Genomic DNA, 21406 nt, shown 5'->3' with positions numbered 1-21406 from the left:
CCTCTCTCTCTACTCCTTTCCCTCTCTCTTCTTGTTTCCCTTTTCAATTCAATCTAGAATGGTATTTGGGCAGCCCCAGTTTTCTATTTACCACTATTTTTCATTTCAATTTTTTATCTGTTTAATAATTACACCTAATTCATCACTTGTGTACATAGAATAGAATAGAATAGAATTTTTTTATTGGCCAAGTGTGATTGGACACACAAGGAATTTGTCTTGGTGCATATGCTCTCAGTGTACATAAAAGAAAAGATACGTTCATCAAGGTACAACATTTACAACACAATTGATGATCAGTATATCAATATAAATCATAAGGATTGCCAGCAACAAGTTATAGTCATACAGTCATAAGTGGAAAGAGATTGGTGATGGGAACTATGAAACGATTAATAGTAGTGCAGATTCAGTAAATAGTCTGACAGTGTTGATGGAATTATTTGTTTAGCAGAGTGATGGCCTTCGGGAAAAAACTGTTCTTGTGTCTAGTTGTTCTGGTGTGCAGTGCTCTATAGCGTCGTTTTGAGGGTAGGAGTTGAAACAGTTTATGTCCAGGATGCGAGGGATCTGCAAATATTTTCACGGCCCTCTTCTTGATTCATGCAGTATAGGTCCTCAATGGAAGGCAGGTTGGTAGCAATTATTTTTTTCTGCAGTTCTAATTATCCTCTGAAGTCTGTGTTTTTCTTGTTGGGTTGCAGAACCGAACCAGACAGTTATAGAGGTGCAAATGACAGACTCAATAATTCCTCTGTAGACTCTTTATAATAGTCTCACTTTTTCCCTTTTACCCCCCCCTTGCTCTGTCCCCCTTCCACGTCACGAAGAAACGCGAGTTTCACAGTCCTTTTATTGACATAGACCTGATTCTTCTGTAGGAAGCACAAGACTTGGCAGCGACTGTGCAGAGGCCTGCCAAGTTCTGAAGTCTTAATCTCGGACAGAGATAAAAGCACTCGCATCCTAGTCCCATTGCCAGGCTTACAGGAAAGAAAGGCCTTGAACTCCCGATCGACCAAGCTGCAACACACGCTGGGTAGTTTTTTGTCCATCATGAAGCCCAGTGGCAGCTCCACCCACATTTATATCCTGTGGGGTGTGGCTCCGTGACTCAGCACTCTCTGAGCCTGCCACACCTCTTCCTCTGTTGCGCACGCTTATCTTTACGTCGCTGCCTTGGGTCGATTCAGGATTGATCCTCAGCAGCTGGAGCTTGGGGCATTGCCAGGGAGGAGGAGGAGGGTGCGGGAGAGGGAGGCCTCATCAGCTCCTCCTCCTGGCCTGCAGCTGGAACTTGGGGCGGTGCCAGCGAGGAGGGTCCTGGCGAGGGAGGCCTTGCTGGCTCCTCTCCCTCACTCCCCGAGTCACTCTCCTCCATGAAGGCAGGCTCGGGGGCCGGCTCAGGGGGCGGAGCCACAACACCCCTCCCCTTCTCCTTTTCTCCTTTACTTAGGGATCATCTGGGTTTTTATTCTTCTAATTATTTTCTCCCATCTTTTCTCTATCTATTTTTAACTCCATACCAATGGTGAAATGTAAAATTTGTTACTACCGGTTCTGTGGGTGTGGCTTGGTGGGGGGGTAATGTGACTGGGTGGGCGTGGCCAACTTTTTTTTTTACTTTTAAAGCATTTTTTCTACAACCTCTTCAGCTGAAAAAATGTAGAAAAAATGCTTTTAAAAGGCTCCTCTCATGATCCCAGCTGAGTTGCCTGATTGTCAGAGGTTTTTTTTTCTTTTAAAGGCAAAAAAAATGCTTTAAAAGAAAAGAAAAAGCTTTTTTTTTTTTTTTGCCTTTAAAAGAAAATAAAGTCTGTGACGATTAGGCAACTAAGCTGGGATCGTCAGAGGCTTTTAAAAGCATTTTTTCTACAACTTCTTTGGCTGAGGAGGTTGTAGAAAAAATGCTTTTAAAAGGCTCTGAAGATCCCAACTGAGTTGCCTGATTGTCAGAGGCTTTTCTTTTTTACTTTTAAAAGCATTTTTCTACAACCTCTTCAGCTGAAAAATGTAGAAAAAATGCTTTTAAAAGGCTCCTCTGACGATCCCAGCTGAGTTGCCTGATCGTTAGAGGCTTTTTTTTCTTTTAAAAGCAAAAAAAATGCTTTTAAAAGAAAAGAAAAGCTTTTTTTTTTTTTTTGCCTTTAAAAGAAAATAAAGTCTGTGACGATTAGGCAACTGTTGATCGTTAGAACTTAAAAGCATTTTTTCTACAACTTCTTTGGCTGAGGAGGTTGTAGAAAAAATGCTTTTAAAAGCCTCTGACGATCCCAGCTAAGCCGCGTGATCATCAAAGGCTTTTTTTTTACTTTTAAAAGCATTTTTTCGGCTGAAGAAAAAATGCTTTTAAAAGTAAAAAAAAAAACCTCTGATGATCGCGCGGCTCAGCTGGGCATGGGGGAGGTCAGGGAATTTTGCTACCGATTCTCTGAACCACCCGCCACCATCACTACCAGATCAGGCGATCTGGTCCAAACCGGGAGCATTTCATGCTGCTCCATACCCTTATTCATATTCTTCGTCTTTTTTTCCTTGAGGTTTATAGAAAACTTGCACTGACGCCTTCAACTTTCCTTCGACAGTCCTTTCCCGCATAAATCTTCCACCTGAAGCACCCCTCTCAGATAGATTATTTTGGCATTCCTTCCAGCCCCTATCAGCCAAATTACAAAGTATGACTTAATCTCTGGTGCAGAGTTTGACATCTGATCAATAAAATTTGCTTGATAGATTGACGTATTTTGGAACGGGTCAAAAGTGCCCATATTAAGTTTTTCTTGTCAGCTGGTGATAATGGCTTCCTGGGTGTCTTAGATGAGATGGTTCCTGGCAGCCTATCCCATGGATGTTGGTGTGGGCAGGTGGTGGAGACAGAATAAGGGAGGAGGCATGTCATGAGAACTGTGAGATCATTACACAATGGACATGAATTTTGTGCAATGGCTTCCTTGTATCTAGTGAGCCGTTGTGGGTTCTTTTGTGGTCACCATACTATAAAAAATGTTGAGACTTTGGAAAAGAGTTTAGAGAAGAGCAACTAAGATGATCAAAGGCCTTGTTCTGTCCCCCCTCGCCTCCATCTGAGCGATGGCTTAATTAGCCGGCACTATCAGCTCTGGCAGCGACTCTGTTATCTCCCTTGATGCCAATGAGTCACCCAGGAACAAACAGTACTTCAGCTCTAGTTAAGCAGTTGATTTGCCTGCTACGAAGAGGCATAGCAGCCCTCACTGGTTTTATATCCTGTGGGGTGTGGCTCCATGACTCAGCACTTCCTAGGCCTGCCCTACCCCTGCTTCTGTAGTTCCCGCCTCTCCTGCCTACGAAACATAGGGTCCAGCCAGGCCTGATTGCCATCAGCTGGGTCTGGAGGCATGGCCTGGGGGGGAAAGAGTCAGGGGATGGAGGCCTCGTTATCTCTTCCACCTCGCCTGCCTCTGGCTCCTGGAGCTGATCCAGGGAAGCCGGTGCTCCCAAGGTAAGTCCTGATGGTCCTTCCCCCTCACTTTCCAAGTCACTTTCTGGCAGGGGGCCTGGCTTGGGGGGCGCAGACACAACAGGCCTGGAGATGAAAACGTATAAAAAATGGCTGCAGGTTTTGGGTTTGGCTAGTCCAGGGGTCTGCAAACTTGGCTCTTTTAAGACTTGTGGACTTCTGGGAGTTGAAGTCCACAAGTCTTAAAAAAGCCAAGTCTGCAGACCCCTGAACTAGGTAACAACATACTACAACAACATAGAAGGAAGTGGGGTTTGCTCTTATTTTTACATACTAGTGGCTTGGCCTGTCAGCTTTGCTGGGAGTGTTTTTGGCAATTCCTTGATTAATTATTACTGAAGTATTACGGTTGGTTGCATAGTCCTTAACCTGCCAGATTGGTTCTCTCAGCAATAAAAAGCAAGAAGATCATCTAGGCCAGGGGTCTGCAAACTTGGCTCTTTTAAGACTTGTGGACTTCAACTCCCAGAGTTCAACTCTGGGAGTTGAAGTGCACAAGTCTTAAAAGAGCCAAGTTTGCAGACCCCTGGGCTAGTCTAACAAAAAGAAGAATTACGGGTGACATGATATCAGTATTCCAGTATTTGAGGGGCTGCCCCAAAGAAGAGAGGGTCAAATTATTCTCCAAAGCACTTGAGGGCAGGACAAGAAACAATGGATGGAAACTCATCAAGGAGAGAAGCAACCTAGAATTTAGGAGAAACTTCCTAACAGTGAGGACAATTAATCAGTGGAACTGCTTGCCTCCAGAAATTGTAGGTGCTCCATCACTGGAGATTTTTAAGAAGAAACTAGACAGTCACTTATCTGAAATAATATAGGTTCTCCTGATTGAGCTGGAAGTTGGACTAGAAGACCTCCAAGGTCCTTTCCAGTTTCTATTCCAGTGATGGCGAACCTTTTCGGCACTGAGTGCCAAAAAGGTCACGTGGAAACATTGCGCACTCATGCCTCTCGTCAGCGCTGTGCTCCGGAAAGCTGAACTTCCGGTTTCTAATGCGCATACACGCCCGACGATCAGCTAGCCAGTGCACAAGTATAAGCCGGCATTTGGCACTGCCGTGAACGCAAAGGGATCGCGCTCCAGAAAAACTGAAGTTCATGTGCACCCTACAATCAGCTGGCCGGTGCACATGCACACTCCGGTTTTTGGCACTGCCACACACCTGAAGGACAATTGATCATTGCACGCACATGCACGCCAGAAACCCAGAACACAGACAGGCAAGGCTGTGCATGCCAGGCAACATGGCTTCGTGTGCCACTTTGGGCATACCTGCTATAGGTTCGCTACCACAGTTCTATTCTGTTCTGTTCTGTTCTGTTCTGTTCTACCATATGTTATACCCTTCAAGACTGTTCGTTAGCATCCTTTCCTGCAGCAGTCAAGGCTGGCAAACTGACCCAGAGTTTTCCAGCAAAGAATGGAGGATCTTCCCCTCAGTTATGCAGAATTGACCTTCCCGAAGCACCGGAGATAACTTGTCTCCTAAATCTAATGTGCTTTTGATTGAGTGATTGACTGTCTGACTGATTGATTGATTGATTGAGCGGTTACATTTATGTGACCTCCCATCTCAGATACAGGACTCTTGATAGCTGACAATGATTGAAAACAAAATAGAAACATTATAATAGATAAATAGCACCTACAGTAGCCAAGATAAAAGATCAACCAACACAGTAATTAACACAACCGGGATAAGTATTCAACCTGGAGCCTGAGGCTCAATGACAAAACAAGACATGATAGCAGTCTTCCAATATTTGATGTGCTGCCATAAAGAAGAGGGAGTCAAGCTATTCTCCAAAGCACCTGAGGGTAGAACAAGAAGCAATGGGTGGAAACTAATCAAGGAGAGAACCAACTTAGAACTAAGGAGAAATTTCCTGACAGTTAGAACAATTAATCAGTGGAACAACTTGCCTCCAGAAGTTTTAAATGCTCCAACACTGGAAGTTTTTAAGAAGATGTTGAAGAACCATTTGTCTGAAGTGGTGTAGGGTTTCCTGCCTGAGCAGGGGGTTGGACTAGAAGACCTCCAAGGTCCGTTCCAATTCTGTTATTCTGTTAAAACAAGGTCTTCAGAGCAGGGGTGAAATCCAGCAGGCTCTGACAGGTTCTGGGGAACCGGTAGCGGAAATTTTGAGTAGTTCGGAGAACCGGCAAATACCACCACTGGCTGGACCCAGAGAGGGGTGGGAATGGAGATTTTGCCAGATCCTTCCCCTGGAGTGGGGAGGGAATGGGGATTTTGCAGTATCCTTCCCCTGCCATGCCCACCAAGCCACGCCCACCAAGAAACACCACGCCCACTAAGCCACACCTACAGAACCAGTAGTAAAAAAAATTGGATTTCACCACTGTTTCAGAGCCTTATGAAAGACCAGCGGGGTTGGGACATGCCTAGTCTCTGAGGCTATGGTGTTCCAGAGGGTAAGGTTCCCAACGAGAAGGCCCTCTTCCTGGGTCCACCAGAGCAGGGGTCCCCAACCTTGGCAACTTTAAGACTTTGGACTTCAACTCCCAGAGTTCCTCAGCCAGCTGGCTGAGGAACTCTGGGAGTTGAAGTCCACAAGTCTTAAAGTTGCCAAGGTTGGGGACCCCTGCACCAGAGGACACTCCCTGATGGACAGGATCCTGTTGGTTCTGGCAGGAAGGGGAGATACAGCCAAGGAGAGGCGGCAAATAACCCCACCCACTACTGATAATGGGGCGGGGCTTTCCACTCTCATGGCCTCACGCTCTGCTCAATCTATCCTAGCTACTTTTTGTCACATCCGCAAACATGGCGCCCTTTTATCCTCCTCTACGTCTTTCTCAGGAATGGAGAGGTCTTTGTTGGATTCCAAGCAGCCCCAAATATTTCTAGAAGCCCTTATAAAAAAAAAAAATTAGTATGATCCAAAGACAAAGGCCGGCCAAGGCCGGCCACACAAAGCCATCAGCTTTACTCATGGTCTAACATAGGGGTGTCAAACTCGAATTCATTGAGGGCCGCACCAGGGTTGTGTTTAACCTCGGGGGAGGGGGGAGAGTGTGTTTGTGGCAGTGGTGAAATCCAATTTTTTTTACAATCGGTTCTGTGGGCGTGGCTTGGTGGGCGTGGTGTGGCTTGGTGGGTGTGGCAGGGGAAGGATACTGCAAAATCTCCATTCCCACCCCACTCCAGGGGAAGGATACTGCAAAATTCCCATTTCCTTCCTACTCCTGGGGGAGACGATATTGCAAAATCTCCATTCCCACTCTTCCTATGGGGCCAGCCAGAGAGGGTATTTGCCAGTTCTCCAGAACTGCTCAAAATTTCTGCTACCAGTTCTCCAGAACCTGTAAGAACCTTCTGGACTTCAACTCTGGGGTGTGGCCAAGGTGGGCATGGCCAGTTCGATGTGTCGGGAGGTACCCGTGGGGGCCTGAGCACTCTGCCAGCGAAAACTCCATTTTCAGCTGCCACGGCCTCTTGAAATCCTCTGCCAGCCAAAATGGAGCTCAGGAGTGCCCTGTGAGACCCTTGCAAGTTCCGTGTTTGGCTGCAATGGCCTCCTGCAACCCTCTATCAGCCAAAACAGAGCTTGGGAGGGCCGTGAGAAACCCTCGCGAGCTCCACTTTTGGCTCCTCCAACCTTCTACCAACGAAACGGGAGAATCGTGTGAGGCAGCTCGGACCAGTCCTTTACTGTTTCCATGGCGACCCCGCGGGCCAGATCTAAGCACCCCGCGGGCTGGATCCAGCCCACGGGCCTTGAGTTTGACACCCCTGATGTAACAGAAGAGCTTTTCTCCGCAAGTCAAGTCCACTGTCTTTTCCAAGCTAGTTTCAACCCTCGGTCACTCCTTTTTTTTCCCCCTCTTGGCAAGCTTGCATGCACACACCGCCTCTTTAAAAGTGTCTTTTGGATCCACTTCACCTTACCTGAGTTTGCAATTACTGAGAATAAAAATGATGGACATCCCCCCTGAAAGTCACCCATGTGATTAGTTTAAGGAGGGCTTAAAAAAATAATAATAAACTCTCCAGGTTTATTTATCTTGTGTCACCTCATCAACTACCTTGAATAAGCAGAAGGAGGTTTGCTGAAGTTACGGGAGCCTTTACCTTTTGACCAATAGAGGAGCGAGGGCCATAAATTATATTCTCACACAAAATGTCCTGGTGGGAACATAAACAGCTCCCTTCTGCTTCTACTTCGGCCCAAATATTATGGCAAGGCTAAGAGGGTAGGTTTCTGGCTGATTGATTATATTACCATTAATCCAAAGAAAACAATCTGTTCTTTTCATTTTCAGCCTTTGAATAAATACCTTTAAATCACCTGGACAGCCATTAGTAGCCTCAAGGCGGTGCACGGTAAAAGCCACTGCGTCTTGAACGAACCTTAACCAGCCAAAGTTGGTTCTCTCAGCAATAGAGAGCAAGAAGATCATCTAGGCTAGTGGTGGGATCCTAATTGCGGAGGGAGTTTCTTTTTTGTAGGGGGCGGGGAATCACAGTTTTGTCGTGGTTATTATTGCTGCTAATTTGTGAGATGCACAAGCTGTGCCAGAGTTAGATTGTGCCTTTGTATTCCCTACTGAGACATGGAGCCTTTTCTCCATGGTGGATGGAGCTGGATGGTACTGGATCTTCTGCTTTTATTTTGCGAGTTGCTTCTTCGCTTTGCCCATCTATCATCTTCGTTTAATGACCCCATAATCACTTGTGGGATGGAGTCTGGGTAGCTGGATGGAGCTACCCAGACTCCATCCCGTTTAAATGGCTGGATGGCTGGATGCCCTTCCTGTCACCAATGCGGAGTTTTGTTCAGCAGATATATTCTCATTGTGCCCAGAGAGAGAAATATCTGCTTCTACCTAGGATCAAACTCACAGCCTTCTGATTGTGAGGCGAGAGCTCCATCACTAAAGCCACTGCACCACTTCGCTCTGCCCCAGTAGTGGGTTTCAAATCCCAGCGCTACCGGTTCGCTATCATGAACGCATGGCGCTTCTTTTTTTTTTTTTTTATTGAAAGAGTTTTAAAAAAAACAAAAACATTTTCCCCCCTTTTTTCCCCCTCCCTCCCCCCCCCCCGGCTTCCCGGGTCAATCACAAGGTAAAGTTATACATAAACCAAACATAGAATAAAATTTTCCCTTCCAATCCAAATAACCACATCCAAAGCTTTTCGTCTCCCAACCCCCTCCCCATTACATAAAATAACTTTCTAATTATTCAAAGGCAATCTGATATTTCTTAATCTGATATCTGTTTTGTAGATAATCAATCCATTTTTTCCATTCAATTAAATATCTTTCCTGCGTATTGTCTTTTAAAAACGCTGAGATTTTAGCCATCTCAGCCAGATTAATAACTTTCAATATCCATTCTTCTATTGTAGGTATCTCTTCTTTCTTCCAGTATTGTCCAATCAACAGTCTTGCTGCTGTTATTAAATTCAGAATCAATTTAGTCTCAATCCCTGTACAATCCGTTATAATTCCCAAAAGGAAAAATTGTGGCAGGAACTTTATCTTCTTCTTCAGTACATTTTGAATAATCCACCAAATTCTTATCCAAAAGACCTTAATTTTCTTACAAGTCCACCAAATATGAAAATATGTAGCATCATCACAATCACACCTCCAACATTTCGCTTGGATATTAGGATACATACATGATAATTTTTTGGGATCTAAGTGCCATCTATAAAACATCTTATAAATATTTACCCTTAAATTCTGTGCTTGTGTAAACTTAACATTTCTAACCCAAATTTTCACCCATGTTTCCAACATTATTGGTTCCTGAATATTCTGTGCACATTTTATCATACAATCCTTTACCAAATCCTTTTCGAATCTATTTCAAGCAACACATTATACAATCTCTTTATATGCTCCTGGGTCTGATTTCTAATTTGCTTTATTAAATTTTCCTCCTTTGCATTATACCAATTTTTGATCTTCTTTCCATCTAGCACTTATTTGCCCATATTGAAACCAAGTATAATTCCTCCTTCTTCATTTTAATACCTGTAATGATTTTAATTGCAATCTACCTCCTTCAGCATACAAAAGTTCTTTATAAGTAATCATTTCCTGTTTCTGTTCTATATTTATATTCTCTATTGCATGTCTAGGGCTCGCCCATATAGGAATCTTGTAATCTAATTTATAGGAATATTTATTCCAGACCATAAAGAGCACTTCTCAACACATGATTCTTAAAAGCCCTATCCACTTTTTTTCCATAAAATAAGTACGCATGCCATCCATATAACAAGTCATAACCTTCTATATTCAAAATTCTTTCCTCTGTTAAGTTAAACCAGTCACTTATTACTGAAAGGGTTACTGCTTCATAATATAGTTTAAAGTTAGGCATTCTTAAACCACCTCTTTCCCGTGAATCCTGTATTATTTTCATTTTAACCCTCGCCTTTTTACCCTGCCATATAAATTTATTAATCCCACTCTGCCAATCTTCCAAATTTTTATCCTTTTTAATTATAGGTATCATCTGGAACAGAAACAAAAATCTAGGTAACACATTCATTTTAATAGCCGCAATCCTTCCCAATAGGGATAACTGCAATTTCTTCCAGCCACTCATATCATTCTGAACTTTTTGCCATAGCAAGTCATAATTATTCTTATAAAGTTTCTTGTTCGATGAGCTAATATAGACCCCTAAATATTTAACCTTTTTTACTACCTCAAATCCTGTCATTTCCTCTAGTTTTTGTTTCTGTTGTATAGACATATTTTTAATTATCACTTTTGTTTTATTCTGATTTATTTTAAATCCTGATACCTTTCCATATTTATCAATTACTTCCAACAAAAATCTACTTGAATTTATAGGATTCGTTAACGTAACCACTACATCATCTGCAAAAGCTCTAACTTTGTACTCATATTGTCTAATCTTAATTCCTCTATTTTCATTAATTCTCGTATTTTATCTAATAATGGTTCCAGAGTCAAAACAAACAATAATGGTGATAAGGGACATCCCTGTCTTGTTCCTTTCGCAATCTTAATAACTTCTGTCAAACTACCATTTACTATAATCTGTGCTGTTTGCTCTCCATAAATCGCTTTAATTATTCTAATAAAACAGTCTCCAAATTGCATTTTCTCTATTAATTTAAATAAAAAATCCCAATGCAATCGATCAAAGGCTTTCTCTGCATCCAAAAAAATAAGTGCCGCTGAAGTATTCTTCTTTTCCAAATATTCCAATATATTAATAATCTGTCTAACATTATTCCTCATCTGCCTCCCTTTTATAAAACCAGATTGATCAGTATGAATTCTTTGTTGTAAAACTAACATTAATCTATTTGCTATTATTTTTACAAAAATCTTATAATCATTATTTAAAAGTGAAATCGGCCTATAGTTACCAGGTTTAGAGCAGTCTTGCTCCTCTTTGGTATCAGTGAAATAAAAGATGTTTTCCATGACGGGGTATTCCCACCCTAATTGTATCTGATTAAATAATTCTTTAAGTGGGCCTAATATTTCATCCTGTGTTTTTTATAATAAGTTGCTGTAAGACCATCTGTACCAGGGTTTTCCCATTTTAATTGTTTAATTGCCTCCACTATTTCTCCAGTAGCTATCGGCCGGTTCAGCTCCTCCTCTGTTCTAATGTTAGAATATTCACCTTATAATCTTTCAAATAATCATAAATGTCCCTATCCAATATTTTGTCTTTTGCATATAGTGCAGTATAAAATTCTGAGAATGCCTTTTAATTTTATCCTGTTGGTATATCTCTTTACCTTTATATTCTATTTTTGTATGACACGTGCTTTCTGTTTGCTCCTTAAATTATATGCCAACCATCTCCCAGGTTTATTTGCATTACAAAAGGTATTATGTTTAGCATATTGTATATTCGTTGCCACCTGGTCTGCCATTAACATATTAAATTGACTCTGTAATATTTTTATAGCCTCTTTAAGTTTATGATCTTGTGGGTTTTGAATTAATAACTGTTGCTTCCTTTGAATTTCTTCTTCCAAATATCTACGCTGCCTTTGTTTATTATTCCTTTGCCTGTTGTCCAAGTAAATCAATATCCTCTAATAAACGCTTTGCTCGCTTCCCACACAGTTCCTATAGGTGTCCCTTTGTACATATTAAAATCAAAAAATTCTTTTAACTGTTTCTTACAATAAGTTACATTATCCTCATATCTAAACAGATTTTCATTCAACCTCCATGTTCTACCACCTTTTTTCCCTTGTAATAATTCCATCCATACTGGGCTATGGTCAGTTAAACACCTCGGAAATATCTTGCTTTTCTTCACCCTAGAAAGCAAGTCATTAGAAATTAAAATAAAATCAATGCGTGAAAAAGATTGATGCCTATCAGAAAAAAAAGTAAAATCTCTCTCATCTGGATTCCGTAACCTCCATATATCTCTAAACTCAAAGTCTTCCATCATTTCAAAAAAGGATTTTGGTAATTTTGCATGTATAGGTATCTTCTTGGAGGAGGTTCTCTTATCCTTCTTGTATCAATTACTCCATTCCAGTCTCCTAATAAAATAAACGAACTATAATCCCAGAGGGTCAACCTCTCATGTAACATTTTGTAAAACTTTTCTTGTTGCTGATTAGGTGCATAAATACCTATCAACAAAGTCTTTTGCATCTATCACCAGTTCAATAGCAATAAATCTTCCTTGAATATCTGCCTCAATTAGCTTAGCTGGTATATCCTTCCTGATATATACAACAATTCCATGCTTCTTTTCCAAAGCTGATGCAACAAAATGGTTACCCAATTTTGAATTAATTAAATATTTTTGGTCTGATAATTTTATATGTGTCTCTTGCAAACAAATCACATCATTTTTAAATTGTTTCAAGTAGTGAAATATTTTCCTTCTTTTCTGAGCTGAATTCAAGCCATTAACATTCCATGACAAGATTCTATTTGCCATTACTGGCCTCCTGAAGCTTTGAAGCAGACAACGGAAGCTCCTCCTCCGGTATCTTCCGTCTAGCTCCTCCCACAGCTTCCATAATGGGATCCTGACTTTTACTTTGAGACTGTTGCTCTTCTTTACGCTTAAGGGCTCCTCTTGTCACCCTTTGCTCTTGTGGTTCCTCTAATACTGGCAGCAATAAAGGCTCTTGGGTCACCACGCCTTCTTGAGTCTCTTGAAGTTTTCTATCACTTCTATTTCGACTTTCAAAACTGTAGAAAGAAAACTTTGCCTTTAAAACAGTGTCAATTCTATATCTCCTTCCTTGATAGAATAGTGTCAGTCCAACTGGCACCTCCCATCTGAATTGAATCTGATGTTTTTTAAGTTCTTGTGTAAAAAAAGCAAATTCCTTCCTGTCTCTTAACATCTTTGAAGGAATCTCTTTCAACACCTTCAACTCCTGTTCTCCAATTTTTAAAGTTGTCTGATATGAAACTTGCAGAATTTGATTTCTCATAGTCCTTTTCACAAAATAAACCACAATGTCCCGAGGAAGCTTTCTCTGTCTTGCAATCCAAGAATTAACTCTATATATTTTATCAATTTGGTAAGCTACCTCTTGGGGGTCCGCTTCAATAAATTCAGCCAATGCTTCTGATATAATTTTTCTTAAGTCTTCTCCACGCTCTTCTCGCATACCACGAATTCTAAGAGCTCCTTCCATAAGTTTATATTGTAATATCACAACCTGATCTTCATTTTGATCCACTTTTTTCTGAACACCTTTCATTTCGTCTTCTAAATGCTTATTTGACTGAGAGATCTGTTACATTTCCACTTCCAATCCTTCAATTTTTTTACTCAGTCCTTGAACTGCCATAAGAATATCTTCTCTTATTTTTGCATTAAAATTCTCCATCATCTCTTTTTGCCTATCTTCAGAAAGTTTTAATTGTTCTTTCAATATTTCCTCAAGACTTGGTTCAGATCCCCTTCTTCCAGAAGGCTTTAAAGGTTTAGCTGCCATTCTGTCTTCAAAAGAATCAGGAATTCAAACTTAATAACTCTCCTTCCCTCCTTTCAGTATAAAAAAACTCCGTTTGTAACAATCCACAAGTAACGCTGCTTCATCGTACTAAAAAATTTTTACTTTCACTTTTAGACGCCATTTTAAAAGTCAATTAATCAAAGACAAAGAAAGGTTTCAAGTTTCAAAAAGGGAGTCGGTACTTGCCGTGCTGATTCTGCATCAAAGATCGAACACTTGTGAAATTCCCGTCTGCTTGGAATATCAATCAATTTAATAAGTCCTCTAGAGCAGAAGCGACATTCCTCTCCTTTTCCCTGATAAAAACAGGGGCGTGCTGAAGTTGGAAGGAGTGGAATTCGGTGGGGTCATAAATCCAGGAAAATTCGCTCTTGAGAGCAAACCCCCTGTCAGACCTGCCACTCTTCCACAATTCTGATAACCTCTTTCACCCAGAGATTATGCTAAGCTCAGTGAACAGTGATTTATTTTCTGTTTCACTGACTTTTACAATCTTCTAACACGGAGTGCTCTGTTAGAGCACCCAGCAGGAGGGTGACGTCACTGGAGCCTCCTGCATGGCGCTTCTTAATTGCCAATTAAGTCTCTGCTTCTGAAGCCAACCAGAAACTCTCCAAATGGGCAATGGATTTGGTCAAATGGAAAACAAAGGAAAAGTTATAGATTCAGAAGATTTTGAGTGAAGAGCTACGTCCTGTGAATATTATGGTAGCAAGCAGAAAACTGTAATTAGCTAGCTAATAAAGAGGTACCTTTCTATAGTCTACCTACGAGGCACCCTAACGCTAGCAAGAGCATTTCCTATCCCTGAAGAATTGATCATGGAATCTTCCAGGAATAATGTTTTTCCTCTTTCTTTAACCCCATCCTTATTCAATCACTTGAGCTCCATAAGAACATCTATACATTCAGTAGTGGCCAAAATTGTGGAAAACTTTTGGCAAAAGTGTATTTTTGAGGTTTGATGGCTAATAACACTTTTTGGGGAGAGTTTCAAGATAATCCTATTCCACTGCTGGAATGGCCTGGGAATAGCCCAGAATTTCACCCAATCGAAAATCTATGGAGCCAACTAAAGAAACATGGTAGTCAGAAGTGACCCAGCAATAAAACCCAGTTAATAGAAGCAAATATTCAATCTTGGTTTCACATTATAACAGCTACAGAACTAAAAGATTTGGTTCACTCCATGGGAAGATATACATATAATGCCGTAATTCATGCTAAAGGTTACCCAACTAAGAATTAACTGACATGGTGATCATTTTTTTATATCTCGTTTTTTCTATGGTGATCATTTTTGCATATCTCATTTTTTCTACGTGTTTCATTTTCTTCTTTACAGGTATACCGTAACTGCTATTCTAATAGCAAATCCTTCATAAAAGTTATTGCATTTCATTCTTGATTAAATTATCTTTCCATTAATATATAATGTTATGGTACTACTCCAAAGAAAAATGGTGTTATTAGCTAGTTTTAGAAAATACACTTTTCCCAAAAGGTTTCCACAATTTTGGCCACTACTGTACTATTTTTTTTTTTAATTTGCATTTATATCCCGCCCTTCTCCGAAGACTCAGGGCGGCTTACACTATGTCAGGCAATAGTCTTCATCCAATTGTATACTACATACAAAGTCAACTTATTGCCCCCCAACAATCTGGGTCCTCATTTTACCTACCTTATAAAGGATGGAAGGCTGAGTCAACCTTGGGCCTGGTGGGACTTGAACCTGCAATATTGCAGGCAGTTGCTGTTAATAACAGGCTGCATTAGCCTGATGAGCCACCAGAGGCCCTACTACTGTACTGTTCTATTAATATTTCTTTTCCTTTCCAGATTTCACTGACTTTTTCCATCGTCTTTGGTGTGATCGCATACCGGATAACCTTAGCGGCCGCGCTCTCCATGAGCACCAATGGGTCATCCAAGTCCAACGTGCGAGTCACAGTGACAGCGACAGCAGTCATCATAAACCTCGTGGTGATTCTAATCCTGGATGAGATTTACGGAGTTGTTGCCAAAAAATTGACCGAAATGGGTAACCTTACTTTTGTTTTCTGGAGATAAGCAGCTTATCCTAAGTAAACGTTTTGCTTACAGGACCTTCTTTTTCACCAGATCTTATTGGTGCACCCATGTGTACTTACTAAGTTCTTGAGTATCTATGGAGATTCTTAGTTGTCCGGGCCATGATTGTCCCAAAGGTGCTGTTGTGACCCAGGCCCAAGTAGGCAATAATAAACTTAGTCCGTGGAAAAACAAACTTTATTCGAACAGCTGGGAATTACTTCATTCCCAGCGTCGTTCAACTCAAAGTAAAACAAATGCCTCCCAACACAAATTCCTCACAAACCTTAGTCCAATTAGGCAAGCTGCCAAAGGCCCTTCTTTGCAAATGCCCAGAAGCCACAAAAACAAAGACATACATGAAGCAGAAGACGGAGCAGAAGACGCAGCTACAACGTTGTTTTCCGGCAAAGCTGAAACACTGGTGCTGGTCTGTTTTAAACCTAATGGGAAGGGCCAATCATCTCTTGGCCCTACTCCCGAGTCATCCTCTCTGCTTGAGCTGCTCTTGCCCTCTGGCAGCTCTTCTCACACATACATTAGGAACAAGCTCCTCCTGTTCCTCTGCCTCACTACTATCAGCCTCTGGAGGCTCTGGAGTCCGCACATCACTCCCCGATGGCCCTGGCCCCACCTCAGCCTCATCGCTGTCCGACTCCGTTGCCAGCTTCGTATGTTGCTGACAGACCACAACAGGTGCTTTTTTAAAGAGGCAACTGGACTTTCTGGTTTTTTTCTCTGAAGAAGTTTCGCTTCTCATCCAGGAAGCTTCTCCATTTCTGAGCTGAAGAAGCTTCCTGGATGAACAGCGAAACGTCTTCAGAGAAAAAAAACCAGAAAGTCTCCTTGCCCCTTGAAAAAAAGCACCTTTGGGACAATTAAGTTCTTGAGGTTCCTCAGATTTTCTTGACTTAATTTGTGAGATGACTAGCCACAAAAGCAACCCAATGCGTTGCGGTTTGAACGTCACTGGTGGTGGATTGCCAACTCCTCCTTTCCATTCAACCGTTAGATACGGTATTTGGGATCTGCTCCATTTCTGCACTTATTGATACCTGGAGGGTTATCTTAGAAGCAACCACAGGATTTCCCTTTGGACCAGGAGGTTCTCCTTGTACAGAAAAAGTGTTGTGGAGACAGAGATTGTGGCAGTCCTTCACTATACAGTAGACATACTGTAGGAAGAGTGATGGTGCTCTCTTTCATGGAAACCAAGATACTTGGGCAGCCAAAAGGATCATGTGGGTGTGCTTCAAAAATTTCAGCAATGGGTTCTCTGCCCAGTTGCTGGGCCACCATGGCCATGGTGGGCATGACCTAGTCGGCCTCCTGCACCACGGTGGAGAGGCCTTTTTCGCCTTCCCCAGGCTCCTGAGGCTTTCTCTGAACCTCTGGGAGGGCAAAAACTGACTCCCCAGGCTCTGGAGGTCCTCCAGTGGCTGGAAACAGGCCTGTTTTTGGACTTCTGGAACTTCCAGGAGGCCCGTTTTTTCCCCCTTCCCAAGCCTCTGCACGGGCCCTGAACTTACCTCGCATCCAAAACAGGTCATGTGGAGACTCCCTGAAGGGGAGGGGCTGGATGGGTGTGGCCAGCCAGGGGTGGGATTTGGAGGTTCTCCAAACCAGCCATAATGTTCACTATGGGTTCTCCCCAACCTGGGTGAACCTGTAGCAGCCCACCCCTGAAAAGGGTTCAGGATAGCCTCCATTGCACTCTTCTTCCCCAATCTTGTTGCCAAAGTTGAGTGCGCCTCAGTCCTGACATATACCAGTAGCTGTCAGGGGGAGAGACCAGGTCCACACATGAAGGTCCAATTAAATTGATTTATTGCTAGTCATGAATATGTGCAAGAATCTTCTCACCTAACCTGAGCACCTGCTTAGAGTTTGATAAGGGTCAATCGAATTCAAGGGAAGTTGGACTTGGTCCACTTGTGACTACATAGGGATGCTAGGCTGATTCCTTTTTCCACACCGCCCCTAAGTTCTGCCACATTTTCTCCTGCAGTGGCAAAACCCATCTTCTGTCCCTTCACATCCCGGCCTTTGCTTCTGCATCTCCTTTGTACCTTCCATTTTTCCCAGCTAATTTGCTCTCTCTTTGTGCCTTCCTCCTCTTCTCTTTGCTTGGGTCTTTTCCAGTGGTGGGATTCAGCCGGTTTGGATCGGTTCGGACAAACCGGATGTTAATTTTAATCTGGTTCGCCGAACCAGTTGTTCCAGAACTGGCTGATCCCGGCCACCCTGCCCCTCCCCTCCCAGGAGCCCATTTCCACACAGCCCGTTTTGGATGCCAGTTAAGTGCAGGGTGTGCGCAGAGGATCTGGGAAGGTGAAAAACGTGCCTACCAGAAGTCTGGAAATGGGCCTGTTTCCAGGCTCCAGAGGGCTTCCAGTGCCTGAAGGAGGCAATTTGCATCCTCCTGGAGGCTCAGAGAAAGCCTCCAGAGCCTGGGGAGGGTGAAAACACACACACACACACACAGTGGTACAGAAGGCTGAATAGGCCATGCCCCCATGACCAAGCCCACCTGGCAACTGGGCAGCGAACCGGTTGCTGAAAATTTTCAATCCCACCCGTGGTCTTTTCTGACTTCATCCTCTTCTCCCTGCTTGCTTGAAATCTACTTTGAGTTTGTTCAGGTACTTCTTTTCTAAGGTGTGGGAAAAGAGGGGAAAGTTCCTGCCTGGGGATCTTGAGGATGTCATGTTCCCGTGGGATGTCTCTTATTCAGCAGGTGGACACACGGCTTCTCATCAGCCAGGATCTTACCAGCAGACTGCTGGGAATAGTGCCTTTAGTGAAGATATTTGTAACTATGAGGAGACAACAGAGAAATGAGCAAATACAATTCAGTAAATTAGGAGAAGAGCTTCATCTGACACTAAAGATGAATTAATTATACCCAGGGGTGGGCTGCTGGGGATTCGCAGGGCTTCAGTAGAACCTCTAGCTAAGATTCTGTGCAGTTTGGAGAACCCCCAAATCCCACTCTTGGCTGGTCCCGTCCACCCCGCCCTGCCCCTCCCAGGAGTCCCCATGCGGCCTGTTTTGGATGCAGGTAAGTGCAGGGCGCACACGGAGGCTTGGGGAGAGAAAAAAACCGGCCTACCCGAAGTTTGGGAAGGCTGGAAATGGGCCCATTTCTCGCGTCCAGAGGGCCTCCGGAGCCTGGGGAGTCCATTTTTGCCCTCCTGGAGGCTCGAAGAAAGCCTCTGGAGCCCTGGGAGGGCAAAACCTCCCCCCTGCCATGGTGCAGGAGGCCGACTAGGCCACGCCTACCATGGCCATGCCCACCCAGCAACCGGGCAGAGAACCCCTTGCTAAAAATTTTTGAAGCCCACCCCGATTATACCTAACGAGAGAAAAACAAATAATTCTTCTTTATTAAGATGCTTGTACAATTTTGTAAATTTTGTAGATTTTACTCCATGGGTTCTGTAAAGGGGAAGTTTTTAAATAGAGTAATTTATGCTCCATAGTTTAATTTTTTTAAATGAAATCAGCCTTTTTTTTAAAAAAAAAATCACATTTTACTTCGGCTGAAGGGGAGACGCAGTTCTTGCCTACCCTGTTTCAGACACCTACGGCATGAAAATTCTTGAAAAACTGATGTTGAGAGTGGGGTTTAACATTATTATTAAATATTTGCAGCTAACACTTAAATTAAAGGCTCTTGCAGCGCTCTCTTAAATTGTTTCTTTAAAAACCTATCATTTGCGTATATATTTGGAATGCTTTTGGAAGAGAATTATGAAAACATTTCCCAATCACGCTTTAGTAAGCATGAAAAAAGAATTTCATTCCTTTTGTTTTCCCAAGAAGCCGATTGTAACAATGTGCTTCAGCTCATGTAGATCCCCATATAGGACTAGATCTTGGTGATTAGCTTAGACAGAACAGAAGAGAAGGAATCACTTCAGCTTCCCCCAATCTTCTCTGGTCCAACCTATGAAAAGGAAAAGAAAGGCTGATCTAAGCTGCTTCACCCCAAGGTGTCCTTATCAGTCTTCTCCAATGCACCAGGCATCCCTCCTGCCATATATTCTCATTCCTTTCGTCTCTTCATTGTTTCTTCTCATTCTTCCACTAAAGGAATTCTCATTCTAGATACCTGACTCATTGAATTATAGAATCGTAGAGCCATAGAACTTTAGAATCATAGAACCGTAGAACCTTAGAACCATAGAATCATGGAATCATAGAGTTGAAAGGGACTTTGGAGGTCTTCTGGTCCAACTCCCAGTTGTTTATTAGGAGTGCCATGTCGGCCCAACCTAGGTGAAGCCAGCTCTGGCTTCATCCAATTTGCGCCCTGCCTTTGACCCTGTTTCCTCCTCTCCCCAGAGTGTGTCACCAGTCACATTCCCCGACAAAGCAATTTCACGGATTGTAGAAGTCACTCCCTCCAGCCATTGCAGGAGCATTCATTATGTGATTATGTATAATGCCTTGGTAAGGCCACACTTGGAATACAGCATCCAGTTTTGGTCGCCACGTAAAAAAGATGTTGAGACTCTAGAAAGAGTGCAGAGAAGAGCAACAAAGATGATTAGGGGACTGGAGGATAAAACATATGAAGAACGGTTGCAGGAACTGGGTATGTCTAGTTTAATAAAAAGAAGGACTAGGGGAGACATATTAGCAGTGTTCCAATATCTCAGGGGTTGCCACAAAGAAGAGGGAGTCAAGCTATTCTCCAAAGCACCTGAGGGTAGGACAAGAAGCAATGGGTGGAAACTGATCAAGAAGAGAAGCAACTTAGAACTAAGGAGAAATTTCCTGACAGAAAAATTAATAAGTGGAACGACTTGCCTGCAGAAGTTGTGAATGCTCCAACACTGGAAATTTTTAAGAAAATGTTGGATAACCATCTGACTGAGATGGTGTAGGGTTTCCTGCCTGGGCAGGGGGTTGGACTAGAAGGCCTCCAAGGTCCCTTCCAACTCTGTTGTTATATTATATATTATTATATTATATTTTTTATATTATATTATATTATATTATATTATATTATATTATATTATATTATATTATTATATTATATTATATTATATTATATTATATTATATTATATTATATTATATTATATTATATTATATTATATTATATTATATTATATTATATTATTATATTATATTATATTTGCCACCTTCATTTATACAATAATAAAGTTGGGAAATAATAAAAACAAAACAAATTAAAAAGAAAAACAAATTAAAACAAATTAAAATAAAAAATAATATAAAAAACAGAACAAAATAAAAGATAAATGTTTAGTTTGTGCAAACTAAGTTTAAAGCCAGCAATTAATCTCATATGGCTTATAAAAGCACATGCCATGTCTTGGTTGAGGCTGGCATCGAGACGCCATCTTTCATTCCCTGCAAAATCTTGTTTTTTTCCAGAATAAAATGAAATTAGGACTCTCTGAATGACAGCATTCTGCTTGACTGAGTCAGAGTATGACTTTTCGAAATCCAGACTATATGTTTTCCTGGAAAATGCAAAACTATAATTGCTTTATTTGCATCACTGGCGTTGAGTAATGCTTAACAAGTTTTCTTTCCTTCATGTTTTCTACATGGCAGAGGTACCCAAAACAGAAAAAACGTTTGAGGAGAGGTTAATTCTGAAGGCTTTCCTGCTGAAATTTGTAAATTCTTATGCACCCATTTTTTACGTGGCTTTTTTTAAGGGAAGGTAAGTTGGATCAGATTTATTAGCATTTGGTTTTAATACATGGCCCCAGTTTGGCTTGTTATTGTTGTGGTAGTTTGGCTGGTTATTGTTGTGATAGTTTTACTATGCAATACCCACAGGGTTGTAGGTTTTTAACTGCATTTATAGTACAGGG

At 42.0% G+C, this 21406-nt stretch overlaps 1 protein-coding gene across 1 annotated transcript in view; it reads left to right on the top strand.

Annotated features, from left to right (window-relative positions):
* The window catches only part of ANO2 (anoctamin 2), a 207727-nt gene that overhangs the window by 144184 nt on the left and 42137 nt on the right, over nucleotides 1-21406 (top strand). The window contains exons 16-17 of the mRNA XM_058189662.1: nucleotides 15319-15520; nucleotides 21141-21252. Of these exons, the coding sequence (XP_058045645.1) occupies nucleotides 15319-15520; nucleotides 21141-21252 (314 nt within the window). The remainder of the gene's footprint in view (nucleotides 1-15318; nucleotides 15521-21140; nucleotides 21253-21406) is intronic.

The sequence above is a fragment of the Ahaetulla prasina genome, chromosome 7 (assembly GCF_028640845.1).
Source record: "Ahaetulla prasina isolate Xishuangbanna chromosome 7, ASM2864084v1, whole genome shotgun sequence".
Taxonomy (NCBI): domain Eukaryota; kingdom Metazoa; phylum Chordata; class Lepidosauria; order Squamata; family Colubridae; genus Ahaetulla; species Ahaetulla prasina.
This window is presented reverse-complemented; position numbering and strand designations above follow the sequence as displayed.